Below are 21,965 nucleotides of genomic sequence, written 5' to 3' on the forward strand. Positions count from 1 at the left end.
TCTCTGCTTTGCTTATTTGTATCATAAATGCGTGGTTCTGTGGCATCCCGTCTGTTCACAGTGCTGTGTAAACTGTTCACAGTGCTCTTTGAGAGCCCTCACCCGCCATCCATGAGACTTTTCCAAGTCCACTCTCGTTAATGTTCCCGAGACAGCGGGCCACACTCTTTCTCTGCAGCTTCCCCATAACTGATTCAGGTCCTGGGACTGGAGACTGAAACCAGAGTCTCACATATATCAGGCGAGCATTCTACCACTGAGCCATATCCCTAGGTGCAGCTGGTTCTTTTTGTTGCTTCTAGAAATCCCAGAAGGGCTCATCTCCCTGATTGATACAGAGACGCAGTGAAGGTCAGCATTCTGAGCTCCTTCTTCCTCCTCTCCTTTTTATTCCAGGCCGTGTGTGCCTGGCTCCTCTCCTGTCCACAGTAAACAGAGCAGAAAAGTAAGTAAGATGCCTTAAAGTGCAGTGCCAGATTTGGATAATATTTTGTTTACACCCTAAACTCTCCTTTCTACAGTGTCTGTGCTAGGAATCTTTTCTTTAGATGTGTGAGCTTCCTTGGAAACCAGCCCCTGGAAGCTGCAATTTCACTTTCTCTCCATGTGATTTTGATTGCTTCTATACTCCATAAAAACAGAATCTTAGGATATTTGTCCTTTTTGTGACAATTTTGCTTCCTGTAGCTTATTGTTCCAGTTCCATTTGTGAAATTTGTCATTGGCAAATGTGTGTCCCCTTTGCCCCCATATTATTTTATTTGCATGGGTACTTTGCTTACATGCATGCTTGTGTTCCACGTGTGTGCTGTGACCTTGAAGGCCAGAGGAGGGCAATAGATCCCTCAGGACTGCAGATTGTGAGCTGCCATGTGGGTGCTGGGAACCAAATCCACATTCTCTATAAGAGCAGCCTGTACACTTAACCACTAAGCCCTATTCCCAGACCCAAAATATGCCTTTTTTTCTTTTTTGGTACAGTACTCATTCTGTACCTATGCTGACTTTAAATTCCTAGACTTCCAATTTACTCTCAAGTTCTTGGGTTACAGGTGTTTATCATCATGCCTAACCAATAAAATGATTAATGAATTTGCAGATGTTATTAGAATATTATCTGATTTGCATGTGTCAGAATTTCCCTCTTTCCTTTAGGAAATAAAAGGTAATGTTAAACTTGAGAATTGGGAGAAAAAAGACCAAATCTACTAATGTCCAATTAAAGCAATCTATTTGGGGGTATACCTAGAGTGGCCAACTGGCTGTCTTACCCTAAGTCAGGATTTGAGAGAGCAGCCTGCCCCTTGAGGTCCTTCTTATAGGAGAGATAAGGTATTCACAGGGATGAGAGACTCAGCTGTTATACATTGTTAGAAAGATATAATGAAAGGAAGGGACAAGGGGAAGGAGACTCATCCTGTGAATGTAGTCACAAGTTTAGTGTAGGTTGAAAACCTGTTTTTCAGCTTACCTATAAAACAGAAACTTATTCTTAATTACAAATAAAAATCCTAACTTGCAAGGACTTAACATAGGCAAATAGAACTTATTCTTTAATTACAAACAGAAACCTTAGCCTGCCCAGGACAAATAGAAATTTATTCTTAACTATCTTAACTACAAACAGATCCCCTAACCTCCAAGGTCTATTTTTCTCTTTTGACCTATTAACTTGAAAGGTATATTGTCCATTTTGATCTCATAGTACATACCAATTTGTATCATATATAACCACATTTTGTGTATTTGCTTTTATGTTGGTGGATACCTGGCTCCTTCCACACTTGACTATTGTGAATGAAGTTGCTATGAATATAGAAGTACAGATATCTCATTTAGATACTGCTTTCAAATCTTTTGGTCATTTACCATTTATTAATATTATTATTATTAACTTTTTGGACACAGAGCCTCATGTTGCCCAACTGTTTTCTTCTTCCCATTAAGTTTCATAGAGAACAATGTAAGACTATATAGATTACCTTGCTCTTTTTTTTTAAACAGCAGTTCATTCATACCCTAATAAATTATTTAGGCTGCCAAATGGCGGTTTTCTAGTATCACTTTGTCTTCAGTTATGTGTTGGCATTTTACTATAGATAAGAGAGTTCTTCCCTTTTATTTATGAATACGGACTCATTTTATTCATGTACTCTGGGGATATTTTATTGTTCTGAGAAATTCTGGGGATACGTGGTGGGCTTCTGTATTTCTTTGTCATTCACTATCAAGCAAAAGGTGAGGGCAACCTGACTTCCCTAGATGGAGATCCTATCTCGCGGTCAACCCTCTCATTTAGTCAGACTGGCGCTGTTTTCCAAGATGTTCTCTGGAGCTTCTTGGATTGGAGCCACATCACAAACTACATATCCCAAAAGCCTCCCAGGACGACGTCATCAGAAAGCGCCACGCGCCGCTCAGGCTGTGAGCTCTAGAAAGCCGGCTGTGGCGGCCGCAACATGGCGGATGTGCTGAGCGTTGGGGTGAACCTGGAGGCCTTTTCGCAGGCCATCAGTGCCATCCAGGCGCTGCGCTCTAGCGTGAGTAGGGTGTTCGACTGCCTTAAGGATGGCATGCGCAACAAAGAGACCCTGGAGGGCCGCGAGAAAGCCTTCATCGCGCACTTCCAGGACAACTTACATTCCGTCAACCGGGACCTCAAGTAGGTACAGGCTGAAGGGATTGGGGTCGAGGACCCTCCTGGCACCTTTCCCACCGGGATCCCGCGCCAATCTTCCAGTCTTGGACCTCTCTCCTTTATCCGCAGTCTGCTGTCACTTTCGCTCATCCCCTAGCCCCTCAGGGACTCCTTGTTTCCCGTCCCGTTACCTAGTCTTCATTCTGTTGGCTATTTCGTCCTGGTTGTCATCGGTGTTCCTCAGTTTTCTCAGTAGTGGTCGTATTCTGATAAGGAAAGTAGCTTTTCTCAGGTACTTCCACCTCTTTGATCTTACCTAGTTTCTTACTTTGGGCTCCATCACATTGGGGCAGCCTCTCCATTAACATTCTCCCAGGCCCAGTTACATACCTCTCGATCCAGTGAGCTCGAATTCCCATCCTCAGAGCTCGGAATTCATCAGTTTCACCTCACCTCACTCACAAACACTACCTCTGTTACCGTTTGCCTCTTTCCATTTTCCCTCCGAAGCCACCTGCTCAGCACTGCTCGTCACCATCAATTCCTTTTGTTCAGCTCTTTTCTCGTGAGAGACACAGCCTCACATCTATTAGGATGTTTAGGAGGAAAGATTTATTTAGGTCCAGTTTCAGAGGACTAAGGACTAACAGGAAAGGCATATTTGAGCAGCTTAGCCCCTAATAATTGGGGATTACCTGTTTCCCTCACAAAACTCCTTCTTTTACTTCATTAGTGTATTAAGAAATAGCAGAGAAGGCATTTGTCAGATGCCATACATAGAAGGCACTTTGTTTTTTGAGACAGGGTTTCTCTGGGTAACAGTCTTGGTTGTCCTGAAACTCAATTTGTAGACCATGATGGCCTCAAAGTCACAGAGATCTGCCAGTCTCTGCCTCCTGAGTGCTGGGATTAAAGGTGTGCACCACCACGCCCAGCTTAGTAGACACTTATTTTCTTGAACTGTGTTCTCTTAGAAGTTAGACTGTAAAGACTTGGGCCTTTTACTTCTGAAATTGAGCATTTGGTGATCTAGTCTCCTAGAATTTCTATACAGGTTGGGTTTCTTCCCTTTTATCTCCTGTTCTCCTACACTGCCTGGTTCCAATTCCTTAGTGTGTGTGGTTTCACTGTTCGTTCACTTTCCCAAGCGTCTTCCTAATTTTCTTGCTAGACTTAAGTGCGATTGTTTGACACAGACCCCTTGATGGTGTCTTCCCCTTCTATTTGTTTATTTTATCTCTTCTTTGTTTGGCTAAGCTTTGCCATCTGTGAAGCACTGTGCACAGATCTATCCCAATTTGAAATGATAAAAAATCATGATTTATTCAGGTATTTGCTGCTCTGCCAAATGGAGTGATCTGCACGTGGGTCCGAATAGTCCTGAATGAGAAACAGTGTTAGATTATAATGCAAGGTCCTAAATATCTCCTGCTGTGGACGAATCTGAATTATTACATCCCAATTTTTAGGAAACTTACAGCTTCTTTGTGCCCTTAGTTTGTTTTCCCTCTGGAATGGCATGAGAAGGCCAACCAAGGCTACACAGTGAGACAAAAATGAAACAGAATATATCCATAGCAGGAGATGCTTATTTCATCTCACTGTGTAGCCCTGGTTGGCCTGGAACTTTCTATGTAAACCAGGCTGGCCTCAAATTCATATCGTTATACCACCCCTGCCTTCCCAATGTTGGGATTAAAGGTGTGGGCCACCATGACTGGTTTTGACAGTTATGCATGGGATTAGAACTCCTCAGTTAGGCGCTCTCTTGTTTGTCTCTAGTTTTTTTTATTTATTTATTTATTTATTTATTTATTTATTTATTTATTTATGCCTTTGCGAAACTCTTCTTGAGAGATGTCTGATGGTATCAGAAGAAACAGTGTGCTTGGCCTTGAGGAGATGAAGTGCACTCAGGTTTATGTAGCTTCTCTCTTTACTTTTAGCGAACTGGAACGCTTGAGCAACCTGGTAGGCAAGCCATCTGAGAACCACCCTCTCCATAACAGTGGGCTGCTCAGCCTGGACCCTGTGCAGGACAAAACCCCACTCTACAGCCAGCTTCTGCAAGCGTACAAATGGTCCAACAAGGTAAGGGGCTGTTGCCAATGGAGCATGCAGAACAAAACCCAGTTTCTCCCAGAAATGCAGAGCATGAGAGCAAGTTTTCTTTTGCATCTGCATGGGCTACAGAGTTGGAATTTTGAGTTTCCTGTAAGTGATGGGGAATTCTAGATCAGGTATACTTGGCCTGGAGATAGGATGTGGAGAGCTGCTTATAGAACCCTGGAAAGGGCATTCAGTGTGCTGGGGCGTGTACAATTTTGCCTGAGGAAGGTGCATCGGTTCTAGCTTCTCTTAGCTTTCCAGGAGGTCTTGACTCCTACAGGTTTAAAGACTGTGATTGGAAGGTTTAGCAGTTCACATAGTTTATGGTCTTGTGCTGTATTTTCTTTGTCATGCTGAAGAGTATCCAGAGACTGCTGTGGATTAGATTATGCTCCACTCTCCTGAACCCATATATGCTACAGAGTGTAGGTTTTGTGGTGTTGTTGAATGGCAAGGCCCATGCGTAGCCCTCATAAAAGCTGGAAAAGGAGAACTGAGCGATCCTGTAAAATCACAGGGACCATTGGGCTTGCAAACCTGGAAGCAGTTTACCTGAGTTCCATTTGTCTGTCTGCTGTGTGTTGTGTGTGTTGTGTGGGGAAGTGGTACGTTTTAGGAGTAGGGCTGGAAGCCTTTCTCAGTAGCTCCTCCTTTTGATTGTGAACTACCATGCTCCTCTAGATCCACTCTCCACCCTTCGCCCTTTGCCCTGCTTCTCTTCCATCTGTCTTGGTGACAGATGGGCCTTGATAGTTTATCTAGTGTTTCTTTCTCTTTTCTTTGAATTTCTGTGGTAGGCATATTTTAGTATTCTTTGGTTTGAAGCGAGTTGGAGATTTAGAAAGATGATTGTCAGTGGGGAACTAAAAGAGCTTTGACTCTGAATATATTGATTTAGCCTTTAAGACTTTTCACCCAAACTGTGGCGCCAAGTGTAGAAACCTGCCCTGGGATTGGAGTTGGTCGGTACAGTGTCAGGGAGCTCCCTGGTTTGAAGCTGAGCTCATGAGGGTCAGCTCACATGTGCTTGATGTGTCTGTCACTCAGGTGCTTCTCAGGGCTTGCTTGCTTTTGTTGCTCTGAGACTCCGTTGGTGGGAAAGCATAGCCTGTCAGCTGCAGCTTTGTGCATCCTTATATAGAGCTCCCAGTGACTGTCAGGTCTTGTGTGGTAGATGTCTTTGGGGAGGGTTAATAGGATCCATGGGTGGGAATCTCAGCTTGGCTCACTGGAATAATTCTCCTTGTTGTTGGAGAGGGCCATTTCCCCAAAAGAAGTGTGTATTTGTCTGTTTCATTACTGTAAGGAAATACCTCAGTTAGACTAACTTCATAAAGAAGAGAGGTTTATTCAGGACTTGGTGTTGGAAATACCAGGGCAAGGTACTGCATTGACTTGAAACCTTATGGCAGATAATATCATAGTAGTGGGTAAACATGTAGAAGGGACAGATCTCATTGTCAGTTAGGGGTCAGAGAGGCTGGTATCTTCCAGTCTCTTGTGAGGACATGTCCCAATTGACCTCAGGACCTATTATTAGGTTCTTTCTCTTTAGGGATCATCATCATGTTGGGGACAAAACTGCTAACCAGTGAAGCTTGGAGGGAAGTGACAGCCCCCACTTAAGCATACCCAACCAGAGCAGAAGGTACCCGGCAGAAACAGTGGCAGGTGTCTGTTGCAAGTGCTGAGGCCACAGCCCCAGCCTTTTTGGCTGCCCTGTGGAAGCTGGTTTTCCCGGGGAGGGGGGCACCTGGCATACCTGGGATCTGAGCTTGAGTTTACCTGGTGAGTGGGGTGGAAGCTAGCTGACCAGCAGTTGCATGGCTGGACTCTAACTGTTCGACTTGACTCCCAGAAAATACTATGTTTGGTTGAGGAGGTCCTGTGGCCGTGCCACATGGGTAACAAGCCTGAGTGGCAAGATGAGACACAGAGACAGAAGACGTGACTGGCTTTACCTTGCAGTGATGGCAGTTCATGTTTGAGCAGAGTTGCTTTCATAATTTAGGGAAACTGGATTGTTTGACTGTGGAAACAGGAGGCCCTGGTCCTTCTTTTTATCCCAAGGAGAGAAACTGTACTAAGAAAAATAAATACGTGTATGCCTTAGAGGTGCTACAGGTTAAAACATTCATGGAAGCTTGTCATGGAGAAAATGGTATATCACTGTCTCCTGTAGCCAATGTTGAGCTTTGGAGGATGTCCCTGTCATGTGGTGATGTGTTTATAAAGCCACAGTATTCTCTCATGAGTCCCTGGGTCAGCCTCTCTTGTGTTAGAACCAAGCACATTGAAGTCTAGTAAACTAACTTTGTCACAGCTCCTAACTGGACTGTGGTTTGAGGTAGCTTTTTTTTTTTTTTTTTTAAATAGTAATTTCTTCTCTTTTTTTCTTTTTTTCCCCCTGAAATTTGATGGTCCAGTTTTTATTAAATTTTCAACTTTAGAAGACATTTTTCCCCTTTGGCCATATCTTAGAAATTCTATCATTTTGTTCATATTTTCTTCTTTTTCGAAGCCATTCAGTCTGCGTGCATTTCCATGGTTTATTTCCCTGGGTAGACATTACTAATCCATTGTTGCATTCTTTTCTGCTAAGGTTCTTTGCAGGATTGGCTCTGAATTGTACAGATTTTCTATGTTTGGGCAGCTAGCTACTGCCAGGCACTTCAGGAGAGGGCTGCAGGGGACCTTACCTCTGTAGCAGGATTGATGTCTAGTGTGGCTGGTACTCATTTCTTCTGCACATCACTCAGGGAAAGATTTAGGATTATGAGATCCATAAAACCAGAAAGAGAAGAAGATAGCAGCATGAGGGTGCCTTATATACATTTCTTCAATAAACCCAAGAAGTAGCTTTAAGGCAGAAGCCAGTGTACTCATTTCCAGCTGTTGACATGCAAGAGGCCAATCATTAATTACTTGTGTTTCTTGCTACTCTTAAATGAAAAGAGATTTTAATTGCAAAAACAGTCACCATTCATCATTTTATCCAAGGAATTTAAATAGTGAGCTCAGTAACGTGTGAAGGGATTTGAGTATCTTGCCCATGTCAGCTTTTTGCACTGTTGCCGAGAACAGAAGGACATGGGAAAAGGCTTGACACCACCCATTATGTGGGGACTCTATATGTGCAGTTGGCCATAGAAAGGTCTCGTGCATGTCCAATGACTGCTTATTTTCTTTGGAGAGTTTTCTTAAATTCTGTAAAGTCAGTTGTAGACTTAATTACGTGGTGGTTGGCATAATTGTTGGAATAACACATTCAAAGATTAATCTAATGAAATGGTGTCAAATCGCTGTGAGCAGCACTTTCCCATGCTGATTCGTGGAAAGAACTGAGCTTCTTACTCGGATGCACCTATAGATAATTGTTCCACAGATGGGTGACAAGCTCTCTCAATTTGGGCAGGAAATAATTGGCATTACTGCTGTCCCTGCTGTAGTCAGCACAGACTTTACACCATTTGATATGTGAGGGAGACCAAGCATATCCTGAAGTCCCTTTCTAAGGTTTCGAACCTCCTGTCACCAGGCTTTGAATTTTAGGCATTGATGCTTTTCACTCTTTTGTGGCAGAAGGCTGCGGTGTTTAAAGTCCTCCATGGTCCCAGTGGCTGTTTCATCCCAGGAGCTCATGTTTCTGAAGTTAGGTTCACAGACACTGAAGTCCTCTTGTAAAACAATGCTGTGTTTGCCTATTTCTAAATATATTGCCTTCTCTTTTCTTGTGTGCTTTTGTAGGTGGGTTTTTGCTGTGCTGTCCAGGCATCTCACAAGTAGTTTTCTCCCTACACCACATGCCCACCGTCTCCCCACGTGTCACATGGTTGTTGAGTCATGTGATACCAGCACAGTGTTTGCTGTGGGAAGGCTGTTGCACTGTGTTGTGCAGGAGATGACAGGAAAGTCTGTAGTCAGTATAAGAGCAGTATTTTCTAAGAGGAGTTGCTGAATTTGCAGATTCACAGATAAGACTAGGGGAGGGCTCATGACCTAACAGGGTCAACTTTATCAACCTCTGGGGGTCCCACTTTGTGAATCCACAACTTTGCCTTTTCTTGGTGATGCTGAGAGTAACAAAGATTGCAACTACTTGAGTTGGGAAAGACCCACAGAACAAGACAACGATCCTCCCTCCTCCCCCTTTTCCTATTTTTCTAACAACTTTAATTTTTTGTTTTTCAAGACAGGGTTTTTTTTTCTGTAATAGCCAAAAGTCCTGGAACTTTCTTTGTAGACCAGGCTGGCCCCAAATTCACAGAGATCTGCCTTCCTCTTCCTCCTCAGTTCAAGGATTAAAGGTATGTGCTACATACTTGGCTTAAAGTTTTATTTTTAAAAGAAAGACTTTAGTCTTTGATATATTAGTATATGCCTTTAATCCCAGTATTTGAAAGGCAGAGACAGGCTGATCTCTATGAGTTCTAGGCAAGTCTAGTCTCTATAGTGAGTTCCAGTCTAAGCGGGGATGTGTAAGCCTAGGTAAACCCTATCTAAGAATAAAATAGAATATAAAACAAGTTGGGTTTTTTTGTTTTTGTTTTTATTTTTTATTCCAAGAAATCAAGTTATTCTGGCTTTAAGTTACTGTGATGTGTGTGTGTGAGTGTGTGTTTTTGTGTGTGTCCAGGTTGATACTTGTCTTTGAAAGTATGCTTTCTAATTTTGCATTCTGGAACTGGCAGGTCTGGGGCTTGTTTTAGAGTATAACACTGAGTTTTCCTGTAGGAAACCTGTCTTGTTTTAAGGGTAAACTGTAAATCCTAGAGGGGAGGCACCACAGCCATCTTGTTCTTTGTAGGCTGTTCCAGAACCTTGTGAGGAACCTGAGAGACAAGCAGGATACAGATGTAATACAGACTCACCCAGTGAAGGGGTAGGGGTGCTCAGTGACAGAGTGCTTGCTTAGCATAGCGTATGGAAAACAAAACAGAAACCACCTTTGAAGGAGTGGAAGACTTTTGTTTTGATCTTAAACTCTTGACCCGGTTGTGGCTCTCTTGCTTGCATTTTTGATGAAGTGTGACAGGGTATGTCTGTTTTTAGCCATTTCTGAGAGTCCAGTTGCACAGTTAGAAGAGAGGAGATCCTAGGACTTGTGAGGGTCCTGCCTTGCAAACGGGTAATTTAGGAAGGTTAGGCAGAGGTCAGTTGGTAGGCAATGGTAAGCTCTTTGCTGGCTGAGCGTTGCAGGTTCACCTGTGAGCAGTGTCACCCAGGATGCCCTTCTTAGTGGGCCAGATCCACAGCCAGTGCTTAGGAGGGGACACAGTTTGGAAGCCACTTGAGGCAGACTGAGTTAGGCTAATTTGAGGTGCTGAACCTGATGCAGGTTTTCTGTGGCAGCTATTGCTTTGACAGCATCACAGAACTGCCTAGGAAGAACAGGGTCAGCTCTACCAACCTCTGGGGGTCCCGCTTTGTGAATTCTCAATAATTGTGTGTGTGTGTGTGTGTGTGTGTGTGTGTGTGTGTGCACTCACACTTCTAGAGGACAGAAGTCTGACACTGGGAGGGCCTTCTTCAGTTGCTTCCCACCTTGTTTTGAGTTGGGGTTTCTCAATTGCCTAGAGCCCCAGGGATCTGTTGCTGTGGTAAAATACTGACCATATGAGTGTTGGGACAGGAAAGGCTTTTTTTCTGCTTATTGCTCCAGTTACCACTATCACTGAGGAAAGTTGAGTCTGGAATGTGAGGGCCAGCCTGCTTATGTTTCACAGAGCAGTACCTCTGAACCAGGAACTCACTTCACAGCCAGCAAGCAAAGTACAGCAGGAACTATGGAGGATGTTGCTTGTTGGCTGGCTCTCACCCTGCCTTATTCTTAGCTAGCTTCTGCATACATTCAAAATCACCTTGTACCTCCCGCAGCAGACTGGGATTTCCTATATGGAGGCCCCTGCAAGCAAGAAGGCCAACAAAGAAGTGAACCACGAGAAGCAAGAATGAAAACTTGGTTCAGTCTGATTTAGTCAGTGCTGGTTCAAACTTCTAGAAAGTCTGGCACCAGGCTAGTATATATTTAAACACAGTACAACTTGAAAAAAGTTTCCTTGTATAATACAATTCCTGGGGTACAAGGAGGCATAATTGCACCTAAGCTAAACTCAAAATACATATGACCGTGAAGAGGTCTTAAGGACCTAGGTTCTAGTGTAGTTTCTAACTGAGAATAGTGTAGAGATCAGCAGGTCCTAAAGTGTATGTGGTGTATGTGACATCTGCCCCAGGGATGCTCTCTGCTGACCAATAAAGCTATAAATAAAGGTCTTGGGGTGGGGAGAAGTCTGGGTGGTATCCTGACAGAAATGAGGCTAGAACTAAGGTTTTGATTCTAGTGTTGGTGAAGTAGAGATGTCTGGAGAGTGCCTTCCTTGGCTGTTGGTGCTGGGTGTAGCATACGAGGGGCCCTGGCTTTCATCTTCAGCAGGCAAAATAAACATAAAAATTGTCCATAGCTAACTCACACACAGTAAGCATTAAATGAATGGTAGCCGTGTTCAGCATATGGTAGTGTACACATGCATGTGCATTTGTGGTGTGCAGCAGCACTGCTGTGTGCTTATGTGTGTAAGTTCCAGGCCCAGAGTACCTTGGCTCACATCACATCCCATTACCTGAGAACATGAGACCAACCTTCGTGTTTTTCTCTTTAGCTCCCTAAGTTGGGCATGTTTGAGAGAGATGAAAAGTTCTGAGTAATAAGTAGGGCTGGCAGTACCCCATCACAACAGCTTTGAGGAGAGACTCCCAGGATGCCCTGACCTCCCTGTCATTGCTTCCACTCTGACAGCAGGCCTTCCACCATTGACATTGCTATCGACTCTAGAAGTTCTTTGAAGTGCCTGAGCAGGGACAGCAACCCTTCACACATGAATGCAAGTTAGTCTGTAGTCAGTTCTTCCCTTGTAAAACTTGGTTAGGGTGTGGAGTGAGGAATCAGGAGTTTGGCAAAGGGTTGGGAATTGTGAGGCGTGCCAGCAGGGAGAATCTCCTCAGAAGTCACAGGTAGAAGGAGAAGGCTGCAGAGAAGGGCCCAGTCAAGTATGCTGAGTGACTATAGAGGATTCATCTTGCTTGGAGGTTCAGCAAGACATTTGTCACAGGGTTTAGAATTGTGACCACTCCCATGGTCCTCAGCTGCAGGATGTTGAGGGCCACCCACCTGTTTGAACACAAAGGCTGATTTGGAAAGATTTGGATTATGTCCAGTTTGTCACTGGCATTTATGACCAGATGAGTTGTGTGCCCTCCTAGGCAGCTGCTGGTTCAGAGTTGTCACCAGGGCAAGAATAACTCATCTCTGGTGACTAGGTGGTAAGCTGTCATGGTTCTTCTGCCATCTGATGCCGATGGTCTTCCCTTGGCTGACGGAAAGGTTGGGCTGGATGTGCTCCAAATGTCCTTTCTGCCCTGGTCTGGAAAGGCTCAGTGGCATTGATGCTGTGGGTAGGAAGGAGAAGCCTCTTGAGGGCTGCAGAGGATCTCTCCTGGTCTTCACTTGTCCAGGAAGCTTCTGAGGGAAGCACTGGGAACTGTGGAACTGCGGCCATGTGTCAAATGTCTGACTGGCAGAGCAAGGCAGCCCTTGAGGGCTTAGTGGAAAATTACCTCATGAAGCTCCTTCAGTGCCTTGGCTCTTGCAGTGTGACTGTATAAATGCTAATGAGTCAGGTGATACCCCATAATGTAAATAATTTCTAGCCCAAGGCTTTAGGCCAGTCCAGTCTCAATGTTCTTATTAGTTGTAGGTTGTGAAAACAGTTACCTTATTGCTGTTGGAATCACATTTGTGACTCCCTCTGGTTTCTGTGACTCAGGGCTGGCCAACCCATGTGCAGCTGCAGCTTTGTAACAGGCCGGCGGCTTTCTTCCATTTACCCTGTCTCACACCTTTGTTTTTGCAGTGCTGGGGTTGGAACCTGGGGCCTTAACACATGCTGCTCCAGCAGTCTACCCTGAGTGGCATCCCCTTCACCCCACTCCTTCATCCCAGCTCTGCTAGCCTAGCCTTTCCTGGACTGGCCCTTCTCACCCCGTCCTGCCCACCCTTGCTTGGGCTGCTGCTGCTTAGCTCAGCTTTATCACGTTTCTCCTGTTCAGTGAGCTTCTATCTTCAGATTTCAAGGCATGTTATCTACCACTTTCCTGCAGTGATCCCTGTCTTGTGGGAGTTACTCCAGCCCCCTGAGTGGTATACAGAGCATTCTAGCACCAGTGTGCATGAAGCTCAGTGTGTTACCCCACCTCAGTTTCTATGAAATGGTCCTGGCAGTCCTGCCTGTTACTACTGCCACGATGGTGACTTGTGTGTGACACAGGTGAGTCGGCTTCCATCTGTGGTGTCCGGGTGCCATCCGTGGTCTCCAGGTGGGCCTATTGGTATGGCCTGGCGTACACTGTTTCCCTAATGCTCTCTGTAGTCCCTTCTGCTTCCTCTCCCTCCTGAAGAATACCAAACAAAAGGTTTTATTATGGGAAGTTTCAGATAGACACAGAAATAAGAATTACATAACTCTTGTCATAGTTAGCTTCAGTTGACAGCTTGTCCTACCTGGAAAGGAAAATGGAAATTTCCTCCATAATTGTAGATTTTTTTTTGTAGTAATAATTGATGTAGGAGGGCCTAGTCCAGTGTAGGCAGTGGCATTCCTAGAGGGCCTGGGCTGTGTACAAAAGGTCCTTGAAGCTGGACATGGTGGTTCATGCCTTTAATCCTAGCACTTGGAAGGCGGAGGCAGATGGATCTCTTAGTTCAAGGTCACCTTGGTCTACAAATCGGATTCCAGGATAGTCCTGAATACATAGAGAAATCCTGTCTTCAAACAAAGGTAGTTGGGCAGGCCATAGGAAGCAGCCTTTCTCTGTTGTTTCTGCTTCAGGCTCTGGCCTTGAGTTCCTGCCCTAGCTTCCTAGATGATGGACATAACCTGCAAGTCAAATAAACCCTTCCCTTCCCAGGTTGCTTTTAGTGGTATTTTAGCATAGCAGCAGACAAAGCAAACCAGGATTTCAGGACCTTTTACAGTCCAGTTTCATTCATCCCCTCCCTGAGTGCTTTTCTTTTTGGTGAAGGGAAAGGGCTGGACATAATTTCCTAGTTTTTTTGCCTTTGCCGTCTGAATGTTAGGATTACTGACATGTACTGCCTTCCGGCAGGACCGGAGTGTTTTAAAGCAGGACCAGACACAGTATCCCGTAGTGTGCACTTTCTTCAATGTCCAGCTCTAGTTTTGCGCTTGCCTGCCACTCTTTGGCCAGTTTGATCTTATAAAATAAATTGCAGCCTCCCAAGGGCCTTTGTACATGTCTTCCATCTCATGTCTCATTTCTTTCTTTGGACAAGTCTTAGTCACTTAGGCTCTTCTAGCTGTTCCTTCTCTGAAATCCAGTAGGTGCCCCCTTTTTGTCCCCATTGTTACTTTTATCCTGGTCTGTTGACTTAACCACTAGTTTGATCACAAGACAAAGCCTGGTTCTGCTTTGGGTAGTTACCAAAGCCCTTAGGGCCTATTGTTCTGTGTCTGATCTCCAGAGCTGTTCTGATCTCTGTCTGTCTGCTGTGCAGATTTCCAGTGTCTCCACCTCAGGGCAGGGCTCACAGTGACATTTCAAGTAGTTATTGCTATTGGCTCCCTCTCTGTGTGTTTGAACCAAGTTAAACTCAAGCCCACCCTGCTCTCTCTCCTTTATATTGTATCTTTGACCTTTTGCAGACTTCTGTGTGCTCATTAGAGAAGAACTGTGGGAGGAGGTATGGATATTGGAGCAAGCCTCTTCTCCACCTCTCTCATGGCTGTCCCCTGCTCTCCGAGCCCCTCCAGGCTCCTTGAGGCTGGGCTCAGGATTCTGCCAGATTGGGGAGGTGAGGCACATTTCGTTTTGCCCCCTGCTCTCTGTGTTGTCCTTTGGCTTTGGGTCTTGCACTCGACCTTTCTCCCAATGTGGGCATTCTTTTGCTGCAGTTACTCATTTATTTGGAAGGTGCAGCTCACTGCAGTGCCCAGGGCTTGGGAACGGTTGTTGCTGGGTTCAGTTCCTGCCACTGCTGGCCAGCACTGGCTGGTGCTAGGCTGATCTTCTTCTTGCTGACTTGACACTAAGTAGAACTTCTTGATGCCTTGGCCTGACTAGCAGGTTTTGTCAGATTGGAAGCTAAGCCATGACTGTGCTGAGCTGCCCACCAGCCCTCTGCCTGGGATGCCTGTGGCTTTGTGCATATATCCTTCCCTCCTGTCCTATAAAGGTTGAGCAGGTGTAGTCTCACCTGTCATTGTCCTTTAGCATCCATGTGGCTGCACTGATCATACTGTATCAAGGGATGTCCAGTTGTTCCCCCTTTCTCCAGGGTTATAACTGTGGGTCACCTTTGGATACTTAGCATCTGGGCTTGGCAACTGAGCCATTCCCTGCTGTATTTTCAAGAAAACTTAGGGGCTGTGCCTCTTCAGCTGAGCATGAGACCTCAAGGGCTCAGCAATCAGGTACAATATCATGCCTCATCTTACAGAAAGTAAGACTGCCTGATATTTGGAAGAGCAGAGTTGCTCCTTACTGCTGAGGCCTTTTTCCCTGTAGGTAATGGGAGAGCAGTGGTCCAGCCCAGGCTTGGGGGTGGTCAGCGATTGCCTTGACTATCATGGGCAAAGCAGCCACAGGTGCCTCCTCACTAGAAAGGCAACAGCCCTCTATTGTAAAGACCTACAGATACATTGAGGGTTTAGCAAGTAAGTCCCGGGACTTTCATGAAGGAAAATGGGACTGTCCAGTGCCTAAGCTAATCTCCTGACATGAAAGAGGGTGCCAGTGAATGGCTGTGCCAGAGAAGTGCCAAACCCTTCTGTCTTTCTTTTTACCAAGAGTCAGAGTGTCCTGAGTGGCTCTTTCCCCACTCACGCCTGCCCACGTGTTCTAGGTCAGAGAGTGTTTCTGTGTTATTTCAGTTAGCAGGCTTCAGACAGTTATCATCTGACAGTGGTAGCCACCCTCAGCCACCATGAATGTTCTGGGTTCAGCTTTCTCCATGCCTGTATACTGTTAGAATCATCTGTGTTCTGAGTGTCTGGGTGAGGAAGTGACTGTACTTGTAAGTTACTGAGTTGTAATAATTTCCTAATTGAGGGCAGAACACTCTTTGCTAGGACATACCCAACCTGCCCATTGTAGATGAATTGAGTCCCACTATGTAGGCACATGCTGTGTGGGCACCGTGCTAGACATAGTGAATGAAGGTGATAAATACCCCATCTTGGGGTACAGCTTGCTAACCTAGCAAGAGTGCAGTGTCCAGAGCCACTGCTTATAATACGATTTTGGCCCTACTGCTGGATACTAACCTCTCCTCATGTTTTTTCTTTAGCCAGGAGCCTTAAATGGCTTAGCATACTGTGTTCCCTAATGTCACAGAGGGACATAACTCATAGAGGAAGCTGAACAGAGTTTGAACACAAAAGCTGGTTTGTCTTGCTATCCAGCTATCTTGTTTTATCTTGTTATAGCTCACTGCATTTTAATTCTGCCCCTGCATAATACAGAAACAGATCTCTAGTGCTGACCCTGAACTCGCTTATTGGTCCTTGGATATGACTAGTTTGCCCTTGTTCTGTTCCAGCCCAAAGCTGTGCTTGTCTTAAGGGGTTCTTGTTGATTTCAAGAGACTATTAAATGTATGTCTTACATCTGTGTCCAGAGGGAGAAATAGTCACATGATCAACTTTAGGATGCTCTTGTTTGTTTCTCATCTGTGACTTGTTTCTCATCAAACACTTGACAAAGACAGTTTAAGGGTGAGTTTATTTTGGCTTGCAGTTCGGTTATAATACACCACCATGAGGAGGAGAGCGGCAGTGATGAGGGAGCTGCTTACATTGTACCTGCAGAGAGGAGAGCAGACCCTAGCCTATGGGATGGTGTCATCCACAGTCAGATTGGGTCCCTGGAAAGCCCTCACAGGTACTATGTGAGTTTTATCTGGCTGAGTTGACAGTGATGATAAGCCATCATGTGTAATATACCAGCTTTCTTACACTGTCAGCCTTAAACCTGGCCGAGTTGGTCTGCTTTTGTCATAACTTCCCACATTTTCATGACATGGGCTGGTGACAGCATAGCAGACAGTGCTGCACACTTCTCCTTCGCTGTATGGTTGCTCCATGTCTGCAGGGGAGGCCTTCCAAAGCCCAGTGAAATGCCTACTGAGTCCTACAGTGGAATGCCTGTGTCACCCTAAGGAAGTGCCGTGCCTGTGGCTACCTTTCTTGTACTTGGAGGTGGCATGAACAGACTAGTGTGGAGTTCTGGTTCCTTGTTAAGTTCGCAGATGGGAGAGTTGTTCTTCGTATTACATCTGAGAAACCTCAGCTTCTGCTTTTTTTTCTTCTCTCTTTCCTTGTTAACCCAAGAGTGTTTGCCTCTTTACTTGAAGCCTTTATAGCTTTTTGTTAGCATGTATGAATCACCAGCATCTCTTATGCTTTGCTCTTCTTACTAAATAATAGCACAGCAGTCACCCCATAACCCAGACATCTGCTGAGGTGTTCACAGACAGGTAGCATAAACAGTGAGGACATTGGGTTACATTTATATTCTGTAACAAAGCACCATAACCTAGGCAACTTATGAAAGAAAGTATTTAGTGGAACTTATGGCTGCAGAGAGAGTCCATGATGACAGAGCAAAGGTACGAAGCACGGACAGCTGGCAGCTTACATCTTGGTCCTTCGTAAGCAGGAAGCAGAGAGGACACACTGGGAATGGTGGGAGTCTTCTGGAACCTCTGTGCCTGCACCCCGTGAACAAGGCCATTCCTCTAACAAGACCATTCCCCCAGTCCTCCCCAAACAGTTCCACTGAGTGGGGACCAGCGTTCAAACATATGAGCTTATGGAGACCATTCTCATTCACACCATCACAACAATTTTACTGAGAATAGCATGTAACTTAAATCTTATGACTTATTTATTTCTAGAATTTTCTATTTAACATTTCCAGGCTGCTGCTGATTATGATAACTGAGACTATGGAAAGCTGAGCTATAGTTATGGGGGATGACTGTATTTTTATCCGAGTCTGTTTGGATCTTCTTTAGATGCTGTGAGCCCTGAAGACTAATTTTGCTCATGTATGTACTGGCCTTTTGTCCCACTTCTACACCCTACCTGCGGTCTCCATTTGCCTGACTGCCCATCTGGTTCTCCATCCAGTGATCCAGCCAAGGGAGCTTTGTTTGCCTCACCATTTGTGTAGTGTGTGTGTGTTGTTTGTGTTCTTGTATGTATACACATGCACCCCTGTGTGGAGACCAGAGAACAACCTTGATCGGGTGTTGCTTGTCAGGCACTGTCCACTTTTTGAGTGAGCTTCTCCCACCAGCTGGCAGGTAAGCCCCAGGAATCTTCCCTAGCACCGTGATTACAATGACCATTTCTAGCTTTCAAATGCGAACCCTAGGCATGAAGTATAGATTCTCATGCTTCCAAGCCAAGCACTTTACTGACTGAAGTATCTCCTTTGCCCTGCCTTCCCATTTATAATTATGTTTTATAATTTAACCTGTTTCCTTGAATTGAATCTATTAATTCAAGTCAGTATGTCATCCATAGCTTTTATGATGAGCTGGATTCACCTGAGCATCCAGAGAATCTGGACTCTCAGACTCTCCAGTGAACAGGAAGCAATTGGGCCACCATTGAAGGATTTTGTGTGCAATTCTAGCTGTGAGCTCTCAGCTGCTGCTCCAGGTGCCTACCGCCATAACTTCATACCAACATCCTGGACTATAGCCCTCATGGAAGCCCCAGATAAATAGGAGTGTGTTTTCCTGTTTAAACCACTGGGATAGTTTCACTGTCTTTATGCACAGATTGGGTCTGAAGACACTTCTTTTCCAGGAGAGAATGCACCTAGCACTGGACAGGCACATTGTAGGCACTCAGTAGGTCTCAGTTTTCTTTCCCTCCATTCCCTGTGCGGTGTTCCCTCAATGACCCTCAGGCTAGGGTGGGGGTGTCTTAGCTACTTTCTATTGCTGTAATAAAGTACCATGACCAAGACGATTTATAGAAAGAAGGGTTTATTTGGGGCTTCCGGAGAGTTATGGTTCAGGATGTTGGTATGAAGTTATGGCGGCAGGCACTTGGAACAGCAGCTGAGAGCTCACAGCTAGAATTGCAGAAAGGAAACAGAGAGGGCTAATACAGAATAGCCTAAGTCTTTTGAAACTCTAAAGCCTACCCCTATGACATACTTCTATCAAGGCCACATCTCCTAGTCCTCCTCTAACAGCCACTAGCTGGGTACCAGGTATTAAATACCTGAGACGTATAGGGGACATCTCATTTAAATTGCTACAGTGGGATAACAATTAAAAAAAAAAAAAAAAAAAAAGCAACCCAAAAGGCCAGCAGTGAGGTGTGGAGGCCACTCTCAGCCCCTTTAAACAGAGCAGCTGTGGGGTTCTGTTTGTGTGCACTCAGAGGTGTTAGTGTTTCACTTTCTCAGAGTAACCACCGCATCACCTTGCTGGCAGTTCACAGGGGTTCGTGGCCACAGCACTGGACTTGGGGACCTCTGCTGATGAAGCTGGAATGTAGTAATTTCCTAGCCACATGTCTTGTGGGGATGACCTTTCCTATTGTGACCTCTCCTAAGTAGAGAAGCATCTTGTCTAGTTGCTAAGCCATGGTAGACATGGCATGTCTTGCTTTTTAGGAGCAGTGTCACATCCTTGGGGTCTCTGGGAAGCAGAAGCTCCTTCGCTCAGTCTCCCCTTCAACTTGGTCCTAGGGAACATTGACAGCACCCACAGTTTTCTGTGGCTTGCAGTGTGCTTCCCAGAGAGCCTCAGAAGGCACAGGAAGCGTTTACTACCTGGAGCAAGCCACCGCTGCTAGTTAGCAGTCTCTATCGGCCTCACTGGCTTTCCTGTCTGCTTCACACTGCAGCAGAGTGGTCTTTCAGAACACAAGCTTGGTTATATAGCTCTGCTGAGATCGACTAAGGACTTGTGCACCAATGGTCCTGGGCTGTCTCAGCTGCATTCCAGCTTGGTGCCTGGTTACTCTGAGTTGCCCATAAGCACCCTGGTGTCTGACTCACGATTCCTCTCTTGTGTGTTTGTTTAGAATCATACACTGGGAAAATTCTGACCCCACAAGCTGGGTTAAGTTGCCCCTCTGTGAGCTAATGCCACTTGCTCTCCCCGTGATGATGTCATTATGACCTGACTTAGTTGAACTACTGAATCAGGACTGGGGACCGTGCCATTCTGCTTGTCCTTGTATTTTTGGTGTTCACCAAGGCTTATGGGGAGAAAACAAACCAACAAGAGCAACTCCAGCTAGGAAAGTGGCATTTTCATATCCACAGTTTGAGAGACCGAAATGGGGAACTGTGGTGGGTCCTCATTTGCTGGTGGGTTGAGGTCTCCTACAGCTGCAGGAGATCTGCCTTTGGTTTATGCATTCCACTCACGGGAGACTCACTGAAGGACAATGCATATTAAGGTTGTTTTTTAAACTAGTTTGGGGATAGAAACAGAAGGCAAATTGTCTTGATTATTTTAAGGTAGATAGGAAAAGGCAGGATAAGGATAAAGTACAAGCTAAAGAAATACCTTGTCTTAGAGTTTCCATTGCTGTGAAGAGACACCATAAAGGCAGCTCTTACAAAAAACTGGGGCTGGCTTACCGTTTCAGAATTTTAGTCCATTATTGTCATGGTGGGAAGCATGGTAGCATGCAGTCAGATACAGTGCTGGAGGAGTGAAGAGAAATACATCTTGATCTGAAGGCAGGAGGAGACTGGAATTCCTCACTGGGCAGAGCTTGAGCATAGGAGACCTGAAAACCCACCCCCACAGTGACACACTTTCTCCAACACAGCTGAACCTACTCCAACAAGGCCACACCTTTTAGTAGTGCTACTACTCCCTAGGGGCCAAGCATTCAGACACATGAATCTACGAGGACCAAACCTATTCAAACCACCACATACCTCATAGCACTGTGCAGTGTGAAGCTTGAGGCTGCTCCTTATCTTTTCAAACCTGGGAGATGTCGTGTCCAAATGGGACTAAAGCTGTCCTTGGGGCCAGGTTGCCTGGGTCCACAGTCTACTTCTTCACTCATTTGTGACTTTGGACAGTCCTGTCTTGTCTCCTGATGGTCTCCACCTCAGGATTCCTTTGAGCCCAGAGCTTATGATAAGTTAGGGTAATGAGAGAGTAGCTGACATGTTAGGAGCTGGGAGCACATTTTACAGTGATTAACATTTTCTGCTCTATTTATCAAACTGCTCCAACTATAACAATGTACCTTAAAATTATGACAGATTAGGCTAGGGGATAGCTTAGCTGGTAAAGGGCTTGATTCACAAGCATGGGGACCTGAATTTGATTTTCTTAGAACCCTTTAAAAAAAAAGCCAAGTGTGGTAGTGCATATTTGTAGTCATTGATGGGGAGGCAGAAACTCGGATCCCTGAGGCTTGCTGGCCAGCCAGCCTGGTCTGCTTGGTGAGACCCAGGTTAGTGAGAGATCCCATCTTAAAAAAACAAGGTAAATGCTACCCGAGGCATGACATCTAAAGTTGGCTTTTGGCTTTTACAGGTATCTACACACACACACACACACACACACACACACACAGAGTGTGACAAATTAACTTAACTTGCAAGCTACTATCAGCATAAGTATAAAAACATTTACATCCCAGACAAATCTGTAGATTTGGTTCCTGTTCCGTCAGTGCATCCACCCCTTCTGGTTCTCACTGGGCTGCCTAAGACCTTGCTGGAGCCTCAGGGCAGGAACAGGTATACTGCAGTAAGATGACCCAGTCTTGGCCCTGACTTCCTCTCTCTATATTAGAGAATTTATTTCCAAAGTTGAGGCTCATCCTGTGTCTCTCAAGGATTCATCCAGGCTGCTTTACGTCTATCTTTTGTCTTTCTCTAAAATGCCCCTTAATGCTATAGGAATAGTTATCTGTCAGAAAGGGTCTGGTGTTGTCATTTAGTTGATGAAGATAGGCACGGTATAAATAGCTGTCAGGAGAGGTGGCACTTCAGGATATTTTTCTCTGGAAAAAGGAAGGAATGTTTCAAAATGCTGAAGTTGGAATCTCGAGTAGTACATGGTTGGCAGAGTGAAGCACTGAAGGAAGGCTGCAGGATCAGGAAGCATGGCCTGAAGGGTCCACAGAAGCGTGTCCAC

At 45.2% G+C, this 21,965-nt stretch overlaps 1 protein-coding gene across 1 annotated transcript in view; it reads left to right on the top strand.

The window, feature by feature from the left end:
• The first annotated feature begins 2,453 nt into the window (after nucleotides 1-2,453).
• MED27 (mediator complex subunit 27) overlaps nucleotides 2,454-21,965 on the top strand; it is a 168,223-nt gene continuing 148,711 nt past the window's right edge. Inside the window, exons 1-2 of the mRNA XM_080927423.1 lie at nucleotides 2,454-2,662; nucleotides 4,585-4,729. Coding sequence (XP_080783549.1) covers nucleotides 2,460-2,662; nucleotides 4,585-4,729 — 348 coding nt within the window. The 5' untranslated portion in view covers nucleotides 2,454-2,459. The remainder of the gene's footprint in view (nucleotides 2,663-4,584; nucleotides 4,730-21,965) is intronic.

Source organism: Micromys minutus, assembly GCF_963924665.1.
Source record: "Micromys minutus genome assembly, chromosome: 13".
Taxonomy (NCBI): Eukaryota; Metazoa; Chordata; class Mammalia; order Rodentia; family Muridae; genus Micromys; species Micromys minutus.